The sequence below is a fragment of the Protomyctophum parallelum genome, assembly GCF_964188405.1.
Source record: "Protomyctophum parallelum genome assembly, chromosome: 15".
NCBI lineage: Eukaryota > Metazoa > Chordata > Actinopteri > Myctophiformes > Myctophidae > Protomyctophum > Protomyctophum parallelum.
The window spans coordinates 45042048-45060202 of record NC_139710.1 but is presented as its reverse complement, the minus strand read 5'-3'; the positions used below and the strand labels follow the sequence as shown (position 1 = coordinate 45060202).

General features: G+C 40.7%; 1 protein-coding gene across 1 annotated transcript; it reads right to left on the bottom strand.

Moving 5' to 3' along the window:
- Positions 1-40: 40 nt before the first annotated feature.
- Positions 41-6350, bottom strand: LOC310872362 (4-hydroxyphenylpyruvate dioxygenase-like). Its single transcript, XM_083784157.1, has 14 exons — positions 6228-6350; positions 5977-6003; positions 5646-5708; positions 4921-5025; positions 4588-4630; positions 4055-4137; positions 3828-3917; positions 3523-3626; positions 3337-3414; positions 1890-2052; positions 1476-1547; positions 1269-1391; positions 1014-1130; positions 41-855 (listed from the first exon to the last, which is right to left on the bottom strand). Exons 1-14 carry the CDS (start codon positions 6228-6230, stop codon positions 745-747), a joined length of 1182 nt encoding a protein of 393 aa, XP_083640283.1. The 5' UTR covers positions 6231-6350; the 3' UTR covers positions 41-744.
- Positions 6351-18155: the final 11805 nt, after the last annotated feature.

The window sequence follows — 18155 nt, the reverse complement described above, 5'->3', positions numbered from 1 at the left end:
AGAGCAGAAATCTGTTACACAAAAGAAGAGACATTTGAAATATGGCAAGAAGAGATTAATTTTAATCTTAAATAATGTTCCAAAAGCAGTAAATGTGAAATGTCTACAGGTCACTGAGGAGCTTAAAGATGGACTGTTCTTCTTCAGATTTTAATAGGAGTGATGCTCTTCTCTATTGACCTGCTCAGGTAGTTCAGTGTCACAATGAGTAAGTCTAATAATGTTTTGCTTGTGTCAAGCATTGTTAGTTCTCTTGCGCATAGTTTGAGACCTAAAGATAAAAAAGTTGATGTTATCATTAGTTGACAGATAGGAGGAGAATAGAGAAAATTCTATCTGCTCTTTCTCACACAGGAAACATTATGATGCAATATGCAATGAAAACACGTGCAATTATAATAACATGCTAAATTGAAGAAATATATGTAAATTAGATTCATAAAAATGAAAAGCTATGTTTTTTTGTTTTTTTTACATAAATAAAAGAATATGTTCTGTGCATTCTTTATTGTTCATCATAGAGTAACAGGTAACCATGTCCCTCTAGCAACCAACCAAGTCTTCAGAGAATATAAGAGTAATTCCACGATCCAAGCTCTCGTAGCTGTTCAGTGAGCTAACAGGTGGAGGTGAGAGATGCATTAAGAGTGTTTATACTTGGTCGTGCAATGTGGCGACATGTTGTGAGCTTGTAGATCTGCTATTTTTGGTGTGGAGTATAACAGGCCCTTTATTGGTCTGGGTTCACATACTCTTTGACACTCCATTTGGTGTCAGGATGGTTAGGTTCCCTCTTGCATTCTGATCTGCTTCGATGGCTTCAAAAAGTGACTTGAAATTCCCGGCACCAAAGCCCTTCAGGAAAGAAAACACAAGCCATCTTTTTCAGAAAAGCCATTGTGTGGATTCTAAACATCTACATAGGAATTATTATTTTCTTTGTCTTAAATAAACGTCAGCAGATGTAATATTTTCTCCAGTAGATGGTGTTTTAAGCCCGATGTTTCTCTCACCTGGTGGTTATGCCTCTGAATCACCTCCAAGAACACAGTGGGTCGATCCTGAACAGGCTTGGTGAAGATCTGGAGTAGGTATCCATTGTCATCGTAGTCCACCAAGATCTTTAGTTCCTGGATAGGAACAATAATAAACATCAGCCATTACTTCTACAATGTTTCTCTATAGAGATTTAAAAAGGTTTTAAGGAGAAGCTTGAAGAGTCATGAACAAAGTATGCATTTACAGTACAATCATGGTTCTAATCTAACCTGTAGGACATCCAAGTCTTCTGCAATCTTGACTTGTGAGTGTTTCAGGTTCTCTCTCAGCTGTTCATAGTATGTGTCTGGCACAACCATGAACTCCATGCCACGCTCCTTCAGGTTACGAATCTGCAATTGAAATTGTTACAGAATGACCACTGCCACACCATGTACTGTACAGGATGGCCCAGTGGGCGCTGTCTGTGGACTTACTGCAGTGATGATGTCAGATGAGTTCATAGCAATGTGCTGGACTCCAGGACCTCCATAATACTCCACATACTCCTATAGTTAAAAACAAACAATACCACGTACTTAATGGTAATGGATAAAGCTTTTCATCAAAGTGAGACACAGGATCTAAAATGTTAAAATGTTCCCTTGTGGCACATGTGTTCTTGTGTGATATATTGTACATTTAAGTAACTAGGCTGACAATTGCTGGAGCCCCGTTGCCCGTTAGAGTTGTGTGAAATATGATCCAGGGCATGTACTGTATTAAATCTTCTTTTAAATGTACCTTCAGTTTTGTTAACCATTGACTACTGAGATCAAAATGTCAAAATCAGTTTATTTTGTGACAGCAAAATAAACTGATGGTATGGTGATGCTTTTAAAAGAACATACCTGGATCTGTGATTTGCGCTTCCCAATAGCAGGCTCGTTGATGGGCATCTTCACAGTCTCTTCATAGTTGGCCACCACAATGGAGCGCAGTGCACTGAACTCCGTCTGCAGCTGTTTATCATCCACCGACCAGAAACGATGGAAAAGCAGGTTCCTCTGATACCTGTGGCATTGCAAACAAGGGGTGAAGAACCGCAGCCACTTAAGCGCTGTATACTTCGACGAATAGAGAAAATACTAATAGCTGAATCTGCAATGCAAGATCACAACGCATCTAAGCTTGTAGATCTATTTCCGCTATTGTTTATTTCTATTTTATTTATATTTTTTTGTGGCTTTCGCCTTTATTTTTATTATTTTATGGAGGGACAGACAGTAGGCTGACAGGAAATGGTGAGAGAGATGGGGGGAAGACATGCAGTAAAGGCCGTCGGGATCGGGAATCGAACCCGCGGCACACTGCCAGACTGGATTACCAGCCAAGGTGCCTGGACCGCTGAGCCATGGCCCAGGCCTTTATTTCTATTTTTTAAGAGTTTAGAAAATGTATGGTTCTACTCCCTCTCCCGGTTCCCTGTCTCTCTCACTGACAATCAATAAAAGCAGAATAATAATAATTAGTACTTCTGACAAGTATGGCACTCAACAATTACATATTAATTAATCAATTCAAATGTGTATTAATAATTTAATTGTTTCCATATCTGGTGTACATGAGCTTTCACATTGGAAACTGCCTTACGATAGGATGTTCATATGAACTGTTCTAGTGGAGGACTTTAGGATTTTCTAGAATCATCCAATGACCACGTTCACTTGGAAAGGTGCCTTGCCCCTCCTTTTGATCGCAGTGCTGTAATGCGGGGCCCAAACCAAATCCAGATGTCCATAACCACAGGGACCCCTCAACCAAAAAAAGCCAAGTCATGGTGGTGCTTCACTGATGCCAAACGGGCGGAGTTATGCAATACTCCCACATCCAACTCCCCCAAAACTACATCTGGGGCCATGAGCTGGGACTTGTTGTTATTTTCTATGCTAAATCCATATGCAATAGCACATAACCACTTAAGCACAATTTTATTTTGCAGATCTGAAAGCTCTATCAGTTAATATATAGCATCAAAATGTAACATTTTAACCACGTTAATCATACGTATATAAGCTATTTGAAAATAGCTGATCTACAAGCTCTCGACAGGTCAGGATTAAACGTGTTGTGAGGTTGTAGATCTGTTCTAAATCTTGGAAAAAAACAAAAACATTTTAACAATAGAAATCTTGTATGGGTGTCCCTGGCACAAAATATTTTCAGATGGGTCCGTGGCCAAATACGTTTTCAGGTCTTTGACATGAAAACGTTTGAGAACCACTGATGTAAGCCATTCTACTTGCATGTGTGGAGATGTCTATACAGAAACATCGGGTCATTCAGGTGTGACATTACCATTCCACCACAGGAACCATCTCATCATCCGGTTGGTTACCAACGACATGGTCAATGAAGTCTAGTTTCCCACTTGGCCTGCAAAGAATCATTGGTGTGAAATCCTACAAAGCACGGTTGCAACCTCCAGAGCTCTAAGACTTATAGTAAAATTGTCATACATCTCAGAGTAGTTTTCATACTCACATCTTGTCTAAGGAAGGGTCCTTGTACAGAGGAGGATGGTAGCCTGGAAGGAACAAACCGTTGTACCCTGTTCTCTCCACAAATGTGTGTGTGGTGTCTCCATACTTTAACACACAAAGAAAATGAAAGAATGATTGCCATTGTGAGTGTTATTCAAAATTAATATTTTCTTAAAGATACTTTATTTGAGATGTTCATTTCACTTAAGAGTCCATAAGAGTCCATTTTGCACTCATTTTTGGTTTTGGTTAAATTATCACAGTACAACTTCACATGCATCTAATCCGTCTATGAATGCTCCTTACCGTTTGAAGTACAGCCAGCTTTACTCTACCATGTTTGTCCTCTAGTGTGTAAGGCTCCTTCAAAATAACAGCCCCTTGCTCCCGAGCTTTCTGTTCAGTAGCACAATCAGTTCAACACACCATCAGTACATCACTTCAGTAAAGGATGTGTGGGGAAGAAAACGTATTGTAATAGAAGTAGAGTGAGTGATGTTTTGAGAAGGTTGTAAAAAGGCCTGCAGTTTTACCTGCACAAGGAAGTCACAGTTTTGTACTGTAAATGCAACGTCCTTGACTCCATCCCCATGCTTGATCAAATGGTCTCCCATTTCTGAGAACAAACATATGAAGAAATGCCAGTGTCTGGTTCCCCAAAACGCATGTAACTTTCAGGAATACTTTGTGGTCCCAAACTCAATATCCCACACAACATTAATTATAGCCTAGGGCGGCATACCGTAATAATGTAATGTCAATATGCAAGAGTTTACATTTAACACTTGGGTGTCTTTGGTCTGATTTTGTCGAACCTATAGCCTTGGATCCAGACTATCATAGATGTATTTTATCGAGTCTGACTTTTGTTAGATACAAAAGTAAACTAAAAAAAGTGCTCGGAGCACAGGTCAGATAGTTGATTTGTGGCATTTTGTTAAAAACAGGCCACTAGATGTGAATCTTAGACAATCAGGATGGAATTTGAAAAATCCAACAGATCTGTCTTGATCACATGACTAATAGAGATCATGTTGTGCATTGTATTCGCGTGATTTTACCATACCTTTGTTTCCTGGATTGAGGGCAGATGAGAACGCATAGATGATCTGTGAAAGACAAAATCCCAAAGATTGTGAGATGTGAGAATTCCTAGCAGCATTGTCTTATGTTATTAATGTTAAGTTATGTATTGAATGTATGATTAAATGTTGTATTATGACTAATCAATTAGAATTAAAATTTATTCAAGAAAGGTACAGTCATATACTTATATATGAATTATAAACCATCTTTCCAAAGGAGTCCCATACCAGACATGAATACGTTTCTATTTCTAGAGATTCTATATATTACTTAATTATTTGGGTTCTTAAGGACTAAGGGCTCAAGTCATTACCTTTCCTTGTTTGACCACATGAGACACCACTTCACGTGAACCTGTCTCCAGCCCCTGGTATGCCACAGTCTCAAACCCAAGCTTGTTACAATAGTATGATGCAGCCTATTGAGAAAGAAGAAAATATGCTTTGAACTCCTAACATCACTAACCCATATTCCCTGTAATGGCTACAGTAACACCAGTTAGTTTTAGAATAGTTTTAAGCAGAATAGACAACTGTCAGCTTGATGAAAGAAAGACACTGATGGTTAAAACAGGTGAAAGATACTGTTGAGGGGATTCATAAAGGTGTGCATGTTTAATAAATAGATAGTGGATTAAAGATATGCACTAAAAGCAATTATCACAATGGAATGCAACAATAGAAAATACATATACATCAAGACAACTGTGTCTGATGAAAGATTAATACAATGCTTTATCAATCCCATGTTTTGTATTATGGTGGATTTAATTTACTCAAGGGCAATATTGCACATTATTATGTTGCAAATAGTGCAATTGAATAATACTGCCACCTCCTGGCAATAAACTGTAAGAGTCACAGGGAGTATGCAGAAGGGGCTTTCTTGGCTTCATCACCACTCACCCACCCCTTTGCAGAGCCAATAGACATCATCAGAACACATAGCCTACCCCTCCATCCCTGAACAATTTAAGGAAAACATTCTCAATATGTCTAAAGCAAAGTTTGACTAAATGGAGGATTACGATAGGCCTACCTGTTTTGCATTTCCAACCCAGAAAGTTAGATGATCAAAACAGAGGAACTTCCCTTGATCGTGCTTAAAAAAAAGAAAACATTTATTTTGTTCAGTGTCGAAACATAGCATCAATGATGGCTTTACTCTGATTAATTTACAGTAGGCTACTCAAGTTTGAGTATATGATAATAAAAGGAAAATGCTTAATCTGTTAGCAATAGGACAACAAAAACTATATTGGTAGACCAGAACATATACAGTATAGGTCTTGTTTATATAGTCTTCTCAATACCAGTATATCATAATCACATTTGTAGGCTGCAATAAAATGCAAATGTGATAAGCTTACCTTTTCACCTTTGTCAGTGTATGTTGTCTGAAAAGTACATAATAATGCAATTTAATATAATTAGGCCTATATCAGTTGGGCTACTACATCATTAAAATATGCAACATACAAGGAAAGTATGCATTATAAAATAGGCCCACCTTTAGACAAAAAAAGGTAGCCTGTGAAACAGCTGTTAAGAAATAGCTTATCAAACAATATAATAAAGTTATATACTTTAAGATAAAGTTATAAAGTGGATATTTACTTACCATCTTGCTCCCGTTGACCCACAATACTTGAAAGTATGAAAATGAAAATGAAAACCCAGCATTTTTAAATGAATGAAGTTCACAATTCCACGCCCATGTGAGGACAAGAAGGAGGAGAGGTTCAGGTTGGTAGAGAGGGGATGAGAGAGAGAGAGAGAGAGAGAGAGAGAGAGAGAGAGAGAGAGAGGAGGCGGAGATGATGCCCTGTTGTGCATACACTGTTGCATAATCCTTACTCACAACTTGTAAAACAATATAAAAATCTGGCTGCTGTTCCCTCACTGTGCAGGTATATGATTAGGATCTACGTGTGAAGTCTATAGGAGGATAATTGGGGTGATCATTTGTGGGGGGGGGAGTAGGCTAATTTAATGCAAGTTGCACCGACGTTGTCCGTGCTGCTGCATTTTTGGGGGTAAAACTCCATATGTTAACAATTAGTCTCGAGAGGAGGCTCACTCGTGCAGGGATTTCATTGGCTCATAGCAGTTGAGTGGGTCAACCACCCCAAAATGCCCCCATTCCATCCCGACCTTCTTCAGGAATTTAAGATTATTATTATAAGTAGGCTAGGAGGCTAGACCATAACTCTGTCTTCAGACTCTTCACTGCAGATTAAAAGCAATACAATAATTGTAAAATAAACATAGGCAAAGCTACCCAAAGCAAATTGTGTTTAGCTAATGTATGTACCTAGTACCTAGGATAGCTAATGCATTTTTATCAGTAGGCCTACAGCATATGGGCCAGGTTGATGTATTTTTATAAAATTATCCATTTCATTAATGTTTTGGGGTTTTAACCCATTAATTAAAGGAAATAGTTAGGTGCAGGGACAGGGAATATTTATAGTGCTGGATCGTAGAAATGAGACAGCAAGATATGAATATATGCGACATAGAAACCTGGCATGATGATGTGCAAGGTTGCCCTCACGATGTACAAGGCTAGCCTTACTGTCTCGCATACCAGGCCATCGTTAGGTGGCATATGGGTGCCACCTAACAGGATGCCTCACAAATCTAGAAAGTACAATGCAGACAGAGAAACATATTGCTATCAAGCACAATGCAAGCTGTACTGTCACATATCAAGTACACTGTATCTCAAGTTCAGTACACAGACTTACTTAGCTGTACATGGCATGAATCATAACAAGTAGGCCTACAAGTTATTTCAGTGTAGCATACAGTATATAGACAGTAGACTGAGACACAAAACATGTGTAAGTATTGGAGTTTGGAAGCACTCGCTTTCAGTAAAGCAATGTTGTGCTGCCTCCTGCATTATACATTCAAATTCAAAACAGGTGGTATGCAATGCAGGGCCGTTGAGTGATTACCCAACGCCAACACTTAAAAAAGAAATCACCTGCAAGGAATTTCTTGATATAAAGTAGCTCATAACATATTTATGTTGGATATTCATGAAACAAACACTTTGCAGATAGAAAGAGGATAATTCAAGCTTTTCGTACAGCTGCAATGTTGGTGAGTTTGACTTAATGTAATACAATTAGATAGGACTTTGGATATATGGGTTGTCTCATCTCAGAACATCTGCAGCTCCAACAGTTTAGAAGATTGAGACTTGTTTTAAAACCCATTCTGGGCGGGAACCCCTTTCTGTGTCTTACCCCCTCAGGCCGGGAACCCATATTTGGGTTCTGTACAGTATGTACAGTATTCAAAAATGTAAAATTTTTGATGCTGCTATATAAATGTTTGAAGTTTTTCAGAAAACTTAGGTCAGGCTTTAGAAGGCGTTATTAGAATCGGCCTTAGGCCTAAATGGGTTAAGTAACGGTTATTTTTAAAAGGGCGTGGTCATTTTCGGGCATTTTGCCTCGGATAGAGAATTTCTAACAGTTCCTAAATTGTTAGTGGCGATCATATTAGCCAAGAACAGATATTCTCTCCTAAATTAAGTGCATACATACAGTATTTTAGCCAGGTCCTAGACTATATACAGACCATTATGAAGTGTCACTCTAATGAGTGTATCTCTCTCACACACACACACACACACACACACACACACACACACACACACACACACCCACACACACACACACACACACACACACCTGCTCCCACTGCACCTGTCCCCAGATATCTTTTTGTTTTTCATACTGAGTGGCATCCTGAGAATACAGTAAGCTATTGGTGTGTTACTAATGTGGCACTCAACAAAAACATAAGTGTGAAGTAGCAAGTTAGAGAGATTTTTTTTATATATACAAATTCCGTTGAAACGTTTGTCCTTCCAGCATCTCTGCAACCGGAGGTAAACATTTTGTATTTATTTTTTGTATGAACCAATTAAATAGGTTACATCAGGCTAGATTACACAATGTATTCCCCTGATATTCACCACCCTTTGGGGACAAGAGACAATGAGTATGAGCCTCCCACACCTACAGTAGGCTCATATTCGGCTCAGTTCAAGGAGCAGGACAGACACACAAGCGTATGGTTAGAATGAGTGAATTATACTCACAAACACAGCCACTACCAGTGGAGAAAGAAGAAGTGAAGGAGATACAGCAGCATGAGGCAGCGGACACAGAAACATCATTGATATCCCAGCCATACGAACGGCAGATCATCTCTGTCCGTCTCAGTGACAGCGGCACAGAGGACAGCATTCCTGCAGACATGGAGATGCAAACAAAAATGCAGTCTGTTTTCAAACAGGTACGGAACAAGATAAAATGTGGGCATGTGGGCACAAATGTCCCAAAGAACAGCATTACGGAGCTAGTACAGATGGTCAAACATCAACAAGAAATGGAGATGGCATCAGCGAACAAAAATCTTGATAGTAATCAAAACAGTGATGATGAGAAGAATGCAACAGGACAGTTGTGTAAGAGGTGCTCTGGTGAGTCAGATGTAAATGGGAAGGACTTTTCTGTGATTTTTGAGAAAGAGATAGAGGCAAGTAAGAAGGCTTTGAGAGAAGAATTTCTAGACCAAATTTCCCAACTGCGTAAGGAAATGCAGGCGTACACTGACCAGGCTGTGAAGAATGTGGAACATAGGATGCAGAGATGGTACTCTCACAACCTTCAACCAGGGCGACACACCAGAGAACAAGGCCCAGATAAGAAACAAAAGCCTCCAACAGTTCCTTTGCTAGCTTCCAGAAAAACTAGAGTCCTGACCAGGACCATGACTACCATCATCCCTAAGACGTGTGCACCTGTCATCATTGGACCGCGTCCACGAGCAAAGTCAGAGACACTAAGCTCCTCAAGAGATAACTGTTCACGGCTTCTACTGAAAGATCCAGACTTCTGTGTTTTCACATCTCCAGGTACTAGCAGCAAGCGCCCCCATAACCGCAGGCCTCTGCCTCCAACTTGCCCCCCAATCCTTCCCCATCTCCAAAATCCAGTTCGGACAAAAGGTCATCCTGGAAACTGACTTTTATACTGTGAGGCAAAGGCGACTTATACGCTTCTAAAGCGGTTTTCTAAGATTTTCTAAACCGTGATTAAATTAAAGCTTTTGGACAAGGATTGTAGTCAAAATTGTTACAATTATCTGATAGACCATGTGCTATCATAATGTGATCCCCTTCATCATTATTGTATTTTTTTGTGTCCGTTGGGTCAAAACTGACAATAGGCCTATACTGTAATCCCCACAATAGTGTCATCCTTTTCACCAGATTACTGTCATCAAGTAAGGGGACCACACTCAGACACACACACACACACACACACACACACACACACACACACACGAACTGATGTAAAACTGAGCTGATGAGTATGCCTATACGACTATAAGTAACAGTCAGAGATTTATATTTAACAAACACCAAAATAGACTGTGAGTGAGCTTGACTAATTATTATCAACCCACCTTTGATTCACCTACATTTTCTCAGTAACTTCATTGCTGCTTAGTGCTTTTCTTTATGCATTCATTTGTTTTTTATTACAATTTAAGTACACATGACACACTTTAGAAGTGAACCGTATGCTTTGAAATGTGCTGCTGATATATGTATATTCAGTATTCAAATTTCACTTCATAGTTTTTCCAATTGATATTGAATTAGAAGCAACAATTTGTGAAATTTTACACATCACACTGTCCAAATTCAACGATTAATTACCGTATTAATATATATAACTGCATAATTGTATTGAAACTATAGTCAAACCTGGACAGGGTTTTCATATGGACCATCAGCATAATCTGTCAAAATGATAGAATCTAAAATAAATAAAAAATAAAATAAAAAGTGAAATAGCTTATTTCCATTATGGTCCTTGGAGAAAGTTATAGTAGGCGTACTGCGTACGTTCATATTATCTCAACGCGTATAAAGTAAATAAATTAGCAAAGAACAGCATGGTCTAGGTCGGAACCTGTTAGAAAACAGCTACTGTAAGTGATGGTTAGGTCCTGTTCCATTACCTTGAGTCTAGCGCCATCGTGAGGCAAAGATTTAAAATACAAAAGTAAGTGTTTGGACTGGAGAGTAGCCTAATATAAATATTAAATATATAAGCGACATCAGGGCAAGACTCAGGAGGACTTAGTTTTATGCTGTGTAGTAGTCAGTTGGCTGCATTATTGTTTTACATCTTTGATGAATGTTGTTTGCCAAACAACATTCTTCTATAGAGGGTATGCGCGTGACATCATCATCAAACCAGGAAGTTATGCAGGAAGGCCAACTGAGTGGCAAAAAACTACTTTCTGGCCTTGACAGCCCATACATCCACACAGAAAAGTCTGATCTGATTGCATTAAACAACGTTAAACAATGTTAAACTCACTTTGCATGTTGCTTTGCCACTCGATGTGCCATTCACTTTAAGCATGCGCAATTTGCGCATACCCTCTATTGTTGTGGTTTGGCCAGCCTAATTCTGGAGAGGAGACATCGGCTAAAGTAATGTGAGTCTCGTTATTGTGTGTGCTTTGTTATTGTAGATAGATTAAGAAACGGAAATATTTGTACATAGACCCACCTACCCACAGCCACAAGCCAACTTGCTCCTTAATTGGTGATTGTAATTTGTAGGCTACTGATGTTTCCTAACGCCAGGGCTCCACTGGGCGCGTTTGGGCGCGTTGCGTCAAAAAACGAACCGGTTCAATTTTATGGTGACGGAGACGCGACGCAACGCGGGCAGTGGAGCCACCCTCCATTGATTAAAAGCCTAAAGGGCACATTCCCGACGCTGACGGAGACGCGACGCAGACGCGCCCAGTGGAGCCTTGGGCGTAATGCAATGCGCTGTCATTTTAAGTATTTTGTTGTTGTTTTTGTCTAGTGCAGAGACAGGAAAGGGGACGCTATTGGGAGAAAATAATTAATAATTAATAGATTTATCCGTATTGCGTATTCAATCCCAAACGACCGATGTTATTTCCAGCCGCAAGGTATGGGGGCGTGGTTTACGTGCTGTGAAATTGCACAGCCGTTGCTAAGGGAACCGTTTGTTGAGTTTGCGTTGAATTTTCTCGCGCACAAACGATTCTGAATCTGACCTCACGTGATTGGTCAAGAGCTGCCACGTCACGCCTCCCTGTCGGTTATTTAAGCTGAAAACTGAAGCCACCGCAGCATTATTTTCTTTAACACAAACGATATGAGTTGGCTTCAAGCGTCGTTGACCATGATGAACAACAACAACAATGGTAGAGGGTGGGAGAGTGGGCGTGGCCGCCACATGGTTCCGTGTCGGTTCGATACTAGGCCTACGGGTTGTCGGCGGCGAGACTGTCCCTTCCTTCACAACAAACCACGGCTGGACAATGTCCAACGCCCACCCAGCAACTCCCAACCTGTCAAACCACGTCTGGACAATGTCCAATGCCCACCCAGCTGCAACCCCCATCCCGTCGTCACTGCTGGCGTGATGACATTGAGGGCGAACAAACTGGACGAGATTAAATTTGAGGATAAAGTAGCCAGGATTCAGGCTCAGCAGCCAACAACACATGTGCCTGAAAAAGCCAATGAACTTGATTCTGGAGGACACAAGGATGAACCAGCTTCACCACCAACAACAGTAAACTTCACCACAATAAAGACTGGTGAGGAGAACATGCTGAACACCTCCAAGGAGTCTCCCTCGTGTGAAAGGAGAAGTCCTTCACCATCAACTCAGGAGGAGACACCCTCACGTAAGAGAAGCCAAAGGCAATCACCACCATCAACTCATGAGGAGGAGGAGGCACCCTCATGTAAAAGGAGAACACCCTCACCACCATCAACTCAGAAGGAGGAGGCATCCTCATGTAGCCCCTCACCATTAACAGTGGAGCCAGCCTGCATACAGAGGAATGAGGGTAGGCCGTTCTGCCCCACCTCCTCCAGCGCAAAGGACCAGTTGAGGGATCAACTGGCAGGTCCAAGGAACCCCACCTCCATGATGGAGTCAGCAGGTACCATCACCAGCCCCCTGAGAGAAGAAGGGGACCTCCATCAGGAAGACGATGACCTTGACGTGCTCTTCAAAGAGTTCCTTGACGACTACAGGGAGGAGGAGGATGATGGGCTCTCTAGCACGGAATTGTCAGAGGAGCTGTTGAAGCTGATCAATGCCTAAAGACAGCTAGCAAAAGGAAACACGTGCACAATCCCAAATAAAGAGGCACGTGTGCTGAGCCTGAAAACAAACGAGTAGGAAGAAAACTGCCCCTCACTGCTGGGCGTCATCAGTTTAAAAAAATGAATTGCACCCCAATGAGTGCTTGACTGAGGTTTTATCAAATTGAGCTGTAGCTACAGTATAAAGGGGGAAAAACTTCCTCCGATTGCTGTGACCTTTCTGTGGTGGAGAGGCTTGAGTGACTCAGTGATCACTACCTGAGAGCGATACTGGTGGGGGGATTTGAACCCCTGACAGGTTCAATGTGGTTGAAACTGTCTGTGAGTTTGAACCCCTGACAGTATCGCTGGATGGTCACAGACGAGAGTTCAGACAAACAACAACAGCAGTAAAGTAAAAAATGTTAAATGTCTAGATATTGTCCAGATATTGCATGAAAAATAAATAAATAGGTTAAACAAAAACTTTATGACCATATAATATTATTATCATCTCATAATATAAATTATAGGCGTATCTACTTTTATCTCACTCAGATATCCAAGTAAGAGACAAGAGAAAATATTTTTGTAATTGCACAACCTGACCCACAGATGGCAGCAGTTAGCTCTCCTTATGACATATTTTCTATTTGTTGAGACTCATGAGTCCAGGAATGCTACTAAGATCAGATCAGATAAGCCTTATTGATCCTCATGTGGAAATGCAGGTGTCATTATAGCAACAACAACAACATGTGCAGTAACTGGTAGTGGAGTAATTGTGGAGTAACAAGTACTGTATTTTCCTCAGAAGCAAAAAGTATTGAAAATTTGAATTGAATCTTGAAATAGGCCTATTTAAGTAAAGTAAAAGAACCTCAAAATTGTAACCACGGCTTTTCGCTCAGATAGCACAACTCTTCTAAAAGAAAAAGCCTATGTACAGTTTATGCAATACAGCACCTCATCCCTGCAGTGTCCATCAAACCGACTACTTCAGATTACTACAGACTGGCAGTCGAATGAAGCTGAGAGATCAGTCCAAAACAGTTGCTGAGTGCACCTGGTGCCGATACAGACAGATGGCTACTATGGTGTCAAAATAGCCTATGGCTTGATGTCTTTTTCAACAACAAACACATGAACACAGTAACACACGTACATGCTCAGCTTAAATCGTTTGAGAAATGATAAAGAGTGCACTTAGGGCATGGGCATGAAGTTATCTGTAATTAATAGTATAATGTAATTTTGGTGTATATATTTTGTATCTATAAATGCACCAAGTATCTGTGTGTACGTATGTATGTATACGTGTGTACGTCTGTAGCCTAATTCACGTAACTCGAGAACCGTTCGCCCAACCGACTTCAAATTCGACACACGCGTTCCACACAGGGAGTGCAGTGCCTGGTGTTGAGTCCATCAGATACACCGTTGTCCGGAACCAGCACAAAAGCCTCTGCCCGGGTTCTGGCCCTGCTCACCCCTGTATCTCCATATATGGAGCTGGCCTGTTCTAACATCACATGTTGTACTGACATCTGCATAGACTCCATATTTGGGCATGCCTGACAAAGAACTCCATATATGGGCATAAAAGGGACTCAGACATAATAACTGAGTGGGGCATGCATTTCCAACTTTCATCGTTCCAAGTAGGCCATGCCCAGCGGTGTTTAAACAATAAACACTGCACGCCTGTAGCAAACAGAAGCACAATGTGTGCACGGCCACATCATTTTGCTTCAACTAATGATCAATATAATTATATAATAAATAGCTAGAATGAGCTTGTCATTCCTGTTCGAGTAGCCTACTGTATGATATTCACTGCCCGAGCCTTGCACATCCACAAAGTAGACTAATCCAACATTTCATCATAATCAATAAGGTAGGTAGGTAGGTAGGTACTTATGTGTCTGTCTGTCCGTCCATCTGTCTGACTGATGAAGATTTCAGGGGGATTGATGAGGTAGGCATCTTATGTGTGAGATCTGTTGTTTTTATTATGTTATAAGTTAGCTTTCCCTAGTTGAGTAAATACATTTACCTCAGATCAGAGCACCTGAGTTCATTCAGCAGCTGAACTGGCACAAGCGACCCGCCAATGACAGGAGATGCATTTAGTTCTGTAGCAAGCATAGGAGCTGTGTGGCTCGAGGGAGTCCTCCCACAATGGATGGGATAGAGAAGGTTGTGAAGAGGACCTTTGTATCTCAGTGATGATGAGCGCTGAGCACCCATATCCGGAGGGGACACGGGCCCAGCACATTCAGGACTGGCCAAGCCACGCTGTCATCGGAAGCAGTGCCTCTCGCCTAACGATATCCACCCGAACCAGTGTTAATTAGTATGCACTATGTACCAGGTCCACAGGGGCTTTTCTTGAAATATAGAAGGTTTGGAAATTCATTAAAATAATATGTAGGCCTACATTTCACTTCACTATAGCATCCTTGATTTGCTATAGTGTTTACATAGTGGTTTTCATTTCAACATTATGTTTCATCTGTGCAATGTAAGGCTTTGTTTTTTTTTTCCCAGGTCAATTTTGGCTGCCATCGTCTACTTTTAAAACAGTTTCAGAGAAACTGGTTTTGTGTTTTGGCAATATGAAAGAGGAAATCAGCGAGTTCACATTCACATGTCACACCCTGTTTGTTTCAACAAGATAAGAATGACAATGACATTGCACAATAAAATCCTCTGTGTTAATTTAACTCAGAAGACAGAAAGAAGAATACATGTAAAGATGTATCAAGACATACACTAGTGTGCCAGTAACATATGTGAGGGGTTTAACGCCAATCCTTATGGTTTACTGTATATCCTCTTATGCATTTGTTCAGCTGGCTGAAATCCGCTCCCTCACCCAAACAGATCAGGTTTGTGTACAGTTGGGTGGGATAGGTTTGAGCATGACCCTGCACAACAATGAAAAACAATTAAGGGAGGGGTGTATTCGGAGGCCCATTTGAAAGACCGGATTTAACAATTTAAAATGTGGCAAATGAAAATTACCATCTAAATTGTAAATAAGCCAAGGCAAACCAAGTCCATCCTTACTACACATTTAAGGGCGGAATTAACCAATTAAAATGATTACTATTATTATTATTGTATTATTTCTATTTTTTGAGGGGCGCTAGCCCCTCCTATATCCAGCTTTTGGTTACCTTCCACAAACTTCGTCTTAAACCAAATAGATTCCCATTGACAATGAATTGAGAATTTTACTTCATAGTGTCTGAGCAAATAGGCATAGTGTCTATTTTACATCATGATGATGTACGATGATAAGAGCTCCCAGCACTTCACACGGGTGTAATTTGTGTGTGTGTGTGTGTGTGTGTGTGTGTGTGTGTGTGTGTGTGTGTGTGTGTGTGTGTGTGTGTGTGTGTGTGTGTGTGTGTGTGTGTGTGTGTGTGTGTGTGTGTGTGTGTGTGTGTGTACGTGCGTCGTGCGTGCGTTCGTGCATGCGTGCATGCAAGCGTGAGTGAGTGAGTGACTCACATCACAGATGGAAACCATAAGAATGAGTGAGTGTTTTGGTGAATTAGTTCTGCTATCATGGTATTTTGCTTTAAAGCCCCTACTACAGCATGTCAACACAGAATGAAAATTAAAATAAGGCTACTTGCATTTAGCCATGAACTTATCTAAAATCAGTCTCAGGTGAGGAAACAGAGAGGGATCCTTCGATATGAACCTGAAAATAACAAAAATAATGAGAGATAAAAAGGGTTTGATTAGACGTTTCCCCCATAAAGTCCCAACACCTGTTCTGCAGTGTAATGAACCTCACAGTTCCAACGTCTTGTTTGGACTGATAGTCCCCTAGCTGTATCTTGTAAGGAGTTATTTAACTTGTGGCTAATTTACCCAGACCTATTCATTACAACACAAGAAAGGGGACATTTGAAACATCAAAGGATCTCACGCTTTAGGGGCATGCATCAGTGAGGAAGAAAAGTCACATAATAAAGACAAGCACAATGGAAAAGGTGTGTACACTCACTGTAGGAAACACTGAAACACGTGCTTCCGCTGCGTGAATATTTTTCACCTATAATCACATGCCCAAAATAGGGACATCAGGTTGAAAGTGGTGCAGTGAGAGTCCTAATCCCTCCAGTCAGCACAGTGTAGTTGGTCTCTCCAAGCAGAGTATAGCACACCAAATGACCTCTTTGTTCTGATGCTCCTAAGGTGCCATCATGAAAGTATTTGTTGGGACACAATTTCTGTCCTGATTCTATACATAATACTGTTCTTCTGCTATTTCTGTTTTCCATGATGCTGTTAAAACATTATCAGAATCAATTTTATTTGTCAGATCACAGGTTTACATGTGTAAAGAATTGGGTGAAATGTATTTTTTTTCTGTGCGCACTTCATTTTTGTATATTCCGTGAGAAGAGAGAGGACAGAGGTATTGTGAGAGCAAATGAAAAGACATAGAACAGGTTAAATAAAACAAATAAAGATACAATATAGGTAGCATATGTGATATAGTGATGATGTTTAGAGAAACATTAGTATGCAGCTGCAGGTGTGCACACAATATAATATATAAAAAGAATGTCATAATAAGAGACATTAGAGGTGATATTTCATGATAGTGTAATAGAAAAGGTACAGAGGGAGGAAGAAAAGGCCATGAGAAACCAAAACCTAGAATCGCTGCCATACTGTATATCTCTTCATCTACTGAGAACTTTACCCTGCTCATATTTCATTCCGAGTGTTGTGAGGATTATTGTTAATTTCGACCTGTGCACATCCATGCATGATCCAGGGTTTTATAATGTATATACAATCGGTACGCCTACCAGCCCTGACTCAAAACCGCAAGGCAAAACATCACACCTATGCACACACACACACACACACACACACACACACACACACACACACACACACACACACACACACACACACACACACACACACACACACACACACACACACACACGCGCACACGTTCCCTGGGGAACAAGAACAAATGTGCTTCACTGACCACCCCAATCCTTCTTCTTCCTTGATTTTAGGCTCTGGCAGGCTCTTTTATGTTCCAGCCTTATAGGTAAGAAGCAAGTTTGCACAGTAAGCATGACACCCCTGGTCTTTGATCTCTCAGAAGAAGAGCTGGAAGGAAGAGAGAGGGGAGTCTTTGCGGCCCTGTTCTCACAGCTTATGGCTCTGTGTCGTATCTAAGTGCAATCTAATTGCTCTGTGACCTGACTAATGGGTGGATTGTATGGACGGATACTTTCGCTAACTGGGTCTTTTGTGTAGTGTGCCCTTCAACTAATGCTGTTTGTTTTGAGACTGATTATTTGCACGAGGAGCTGATTGTAT

Bases quoted from the DNA above. Each gene is read 5' to 3' on its own strand.
- LOC310872362 (XM_083784157.1), bottom strand. The intron at 4,138-4,587 runs GTATGGTAAAAT...GTTTGTTCTCAG, and splicing joins CCTCAATCCAGGAAACAAAG to AAATGGGAGACCATTTGATC. The intron at 1,392-1,475 runs GTAAGTCCACAG...TTTCAATTGCAG, and splicing joins CATCTGACATCATCACTGCA to ATTCGTAACCTGAAGGAGCG.